Source organism: Rhincodon typus, chromosome 44 (assembly GCF_021869965.1).
Source record: "Rhincodon typus isolate 14 chromosome 44, sRhiTyp1.1, whole genome shotgun sequence".
In the NCBI taxonomy this organism is placed as follows: Eukaryota; Metazoa; Chordata; class Chondrichthyes; order Orectolobiformes; family Rhincodontidae; genus Rhincodon; species Rhincodon typus.
This window is the reverse complement of record NC_063375.1, coordinates 1,440,069-1,443,085: the sequence shown is the minus strand read 5'-3', so window position 1 is coordinate 1,443,085 and position 3,017 is coordinate 1,440,069. Positions and strand designations below refer to the sequence as shown.

Sequence of the window (3,017 nt, the reverse complement as noted above, 5' to 3'; positions counted from 1 at the left end):
ACCCTCCGACAGCGCCCGCTCCCCCAGCACTGACCCTCCGACAGCGCCCGCTCCCTCAGCGCTGACCCCCTGACAGCGCAGGTTGTAAGTTGACGTTGATGGTTTATTCCTCCCGCACCATCCAGGTGGAGTTCGAGGGCCTGAAGCACGACCTGAGGCAGCGCGAGGAGGACATCGAGATCCTGCAGGGACAGCTGGAGGAGGCCACTCGGCTGCGGGCTATCACGGAGCGGCAGCTGGAGGAGGCGCTGGAGGCCGTGCGCTCGGAGCGCGAGCAGAAGAACGCCCTGCGCCGGGAGCTCTCGGCCCACGCCAACGCGGTGCCCAGCTGTGGTCTGCACCCCCACCTCCAGGAGCTGGCCCTGAACGACGGAGCCTTGGGCCCCGAGGAGCTGGACAGTGGCGTCCAGCTGGCGGAGGGGTTGGGGCAGTCGCTGGCAAGTCGGGACCCCTCCCCTGTCCCCGGGAGCCCCCTGCCCTGCCGCCCCGCTCCCGGGCTAGTCTCCGACCTCTTCACCGAGCTCAGCCTCTCCGAGATGCAGAAACTGCGGCAGCAGCTGGCACAGGTGGGGGGGTGGGGGGGGGGGGGTGGGGGGGAGGGGAGCTGAAGGGGAGGAGTTCTGGATAATGTGGAGAGGGGAGAAATCCCACACGCTGTTTCCAAAGTCTTGATCTCTCCCTCATGCACACCATCTTGCTCCCCTCTTTCTCGCATTCATTCCATCTCCTGCATGCTCTCTCTCTCTCTCCCCCTCTCTCTCTCCTCCTCTCCCCCCCCTGTCTCTCTGTCTCTCTCTCGCTCTCTCGCTCTCTCTCTCTCTCTCTCTCTAACTACACAGAGGCTGGTATCCCATCACCAAGTTGTCCTTTATTTACATGTGCCATGGGCTGTAACCAGCCAGCTCAGGCCTGTTCCCAGACTGAGGAGACCTCCTGAACCTCCCCGTTTCTCTCTGTCTGTCTACAAGGGCCCATTGATTGCCCACAGGTTAACTGTCCCAATGAGGGATCACATACTCAACGAGAACCACCAGGCCCTACTTCCAATCACTGCGCTCTCTCTCTCTCTTTCTGCATTGCTCTAACCCCCTGCCTTTCCCCTCTTCCAGTCAGCGGAGGTGGGGGTGAGGGCTCAAGATCGGAGGAAATGGGTGTTGCAGAGGGGCAAGGCATGTACACCTCGGCCTGACCGACCTCCCTGGTCTTCCCCTGTGCCCCACCTCCCCCACACATTTCCATCCCCCCTTCTCACCCTCCCCCCCCCATCCTCCCCCCCCCCCCCCCCCCATTTCTCTCCTCCTCCATTTCCCCCCATTTCTCCCCCTCCTCCTCCCCCATTTCTCCCCCCAATTTCTCCCCCCATTTCTCCTCTCCTCCCACCATTTCTCCCATTTCTCCCCCTCCTCCTCCCTCCATTTCTCTCCTCCTCCATTTCCCCCCATTTCTCCTCCTCCATTTCTCCCCCTCTTCCTCCCCATCTCCTCCCCCCATTTCTCCTCTCCTTCTCCTACCCCCATTTCTCCCATTCTCCTCTTCCATTCCCTCCCTCCATTTCTCCACTTCTTCTCCCCCATTCCCCCATCCTCCTCCCCCTCATTTACCCCCCATTCCTCCCCCTCCTCCTCCCCCATTCCCCCCATTCCTCTGCCTCATTTCCCACCTCCTCCTCCCCTCCATTCCCTCTCGATTTCTCCCCCTCATTCCCCCACCATTCCTTCCCTCACTCCCCACTTCCCTCCCCTTCTCCCCGCTTTTCCAGGCGGAAGAGGAGAAAGCCAACCTGGCGGCCAGCATTGAGGAGCTGCGGCAGAGGCTGGAGGAGAGATCCCAGGCCGAGGACCAGGAGGCCCGGTGCCGGGAGACGGTGGCCGAGATCCGCCGCCTGAGGGGCGAGCTGTCTGAGCTGGAGTCGCGGTGCCTGGAGAGCGAGGGCCGGAGGGCCGAGGAGAGGGACAGGGCCCGGAGGCTCCAGCGGGAGCTGAGGGATGCCTCGCGGGAGGCCTCGGAGTCGCGGTGCGGCCTGTCCCGGGCCCACGAGGAGCTGGCCGCCCTCAGCGAGGAGTTGGCCTTTCTCTACCACCGTGTCTGCCTCCACAACAACCTGACCCCCAGCCGGGTCACCCTGGAACACGCCCGGGGCCTCCGGCCTACCCGCCCGCCCTCCGGCTCCACCAGTGGAGGCGACGACTCCCCGACACCCCCGCCCTCTCCCGAGGGCCAGCGCGACGCCACGTGCCTCCTAGGCCTCAGCGCCGTCATCCGCAGCCAGATTCGGCACCTCCAGGCAGCGGTGGAGATGGCGCGGCGACGGGCGTGCCTCCAGCTGGCGTCCCCCGGCGCCGAGAAGGACAAGGAAGCCCTGGTGGACGAGGTGCTGAAACTGAAGTCGCTGCTGAGCACCAAGAGGGAGCAGATCGCCACGCTCCGCACCGTGCTGAAGGCCAACAAACAGGTGAGCTGGGGGTGGTGGTGGGGAGGGAGGCATACAGACCCCGGGACAGGATCACAGGGTGGGTGGGAGGGGGGGTACACTGTCTGTGTGTCAGTGTGCGTCTGTGTGTGTGCGTGTCTGTATGTGCGTGCGTGTCTGTGCGTGCGCATCTGTGTCTGTGTGCGCGCGTCTATGTCTGTGTGTGTGTGCGCGCGCGTCTGTGCGTGCGTGTCTGTGTGTGCGCGTCTGCGTCTGTGTCTGTGTGTGTGTGTGCGTGCATCTGTGCGTGCGTGTCTGTGTGTGCGCATCTGCGTCTGTGTCTGTGTCTGTGTGTGTGTGTGCGTGCGTGTCTGTGTGTGCGCGTCTGCGTCTGTGTCTGTGCGCGTCTGTGTGTGTGTGTGCGCGTCTGTGTGTGTGTGCGCGTCTGTGTGTGTGTGCGCGTCTGGGTGTGCATGGCTGTGTCTGTGTGTGTGTGTGCGCGTCTGTGTCTGTGTGTCTGTGTGTGTGCGCGTCTGCGTCTGTGTGTGTGCGCGTCTGTGTGTGTGTGCGCGTCTGCGTCTGTGTCTGTGTGTGCGCGTCTGCGTCT

General features: G+C 63.8%; 1 protein-coding gene across 1 annotated transcript in view; it reads left to right on the top strand.

Annotated features, from left to right (window-relative positions):
- Positions 1-3,017, top strand: part of LOC125487725 (protein bicaudal D homolog 2-like) — a 32,199-nt gene that overhangs the window by 25,168 nt on the left and 4,014 nt on the right. Inside the window, exons 4-5 of the mRNA XM_048619875.1 lie at positions 126-566; positions 1,760-2,452. Coding sequence (XP_048475832.1) covers positions 126-566; positions 1,760-2,452 — 1,134 coding nt within the window. The remainder of the gene's footprint in view (positions 1-125; positions 567-1,759; positions 2,453-3,017) is intronic.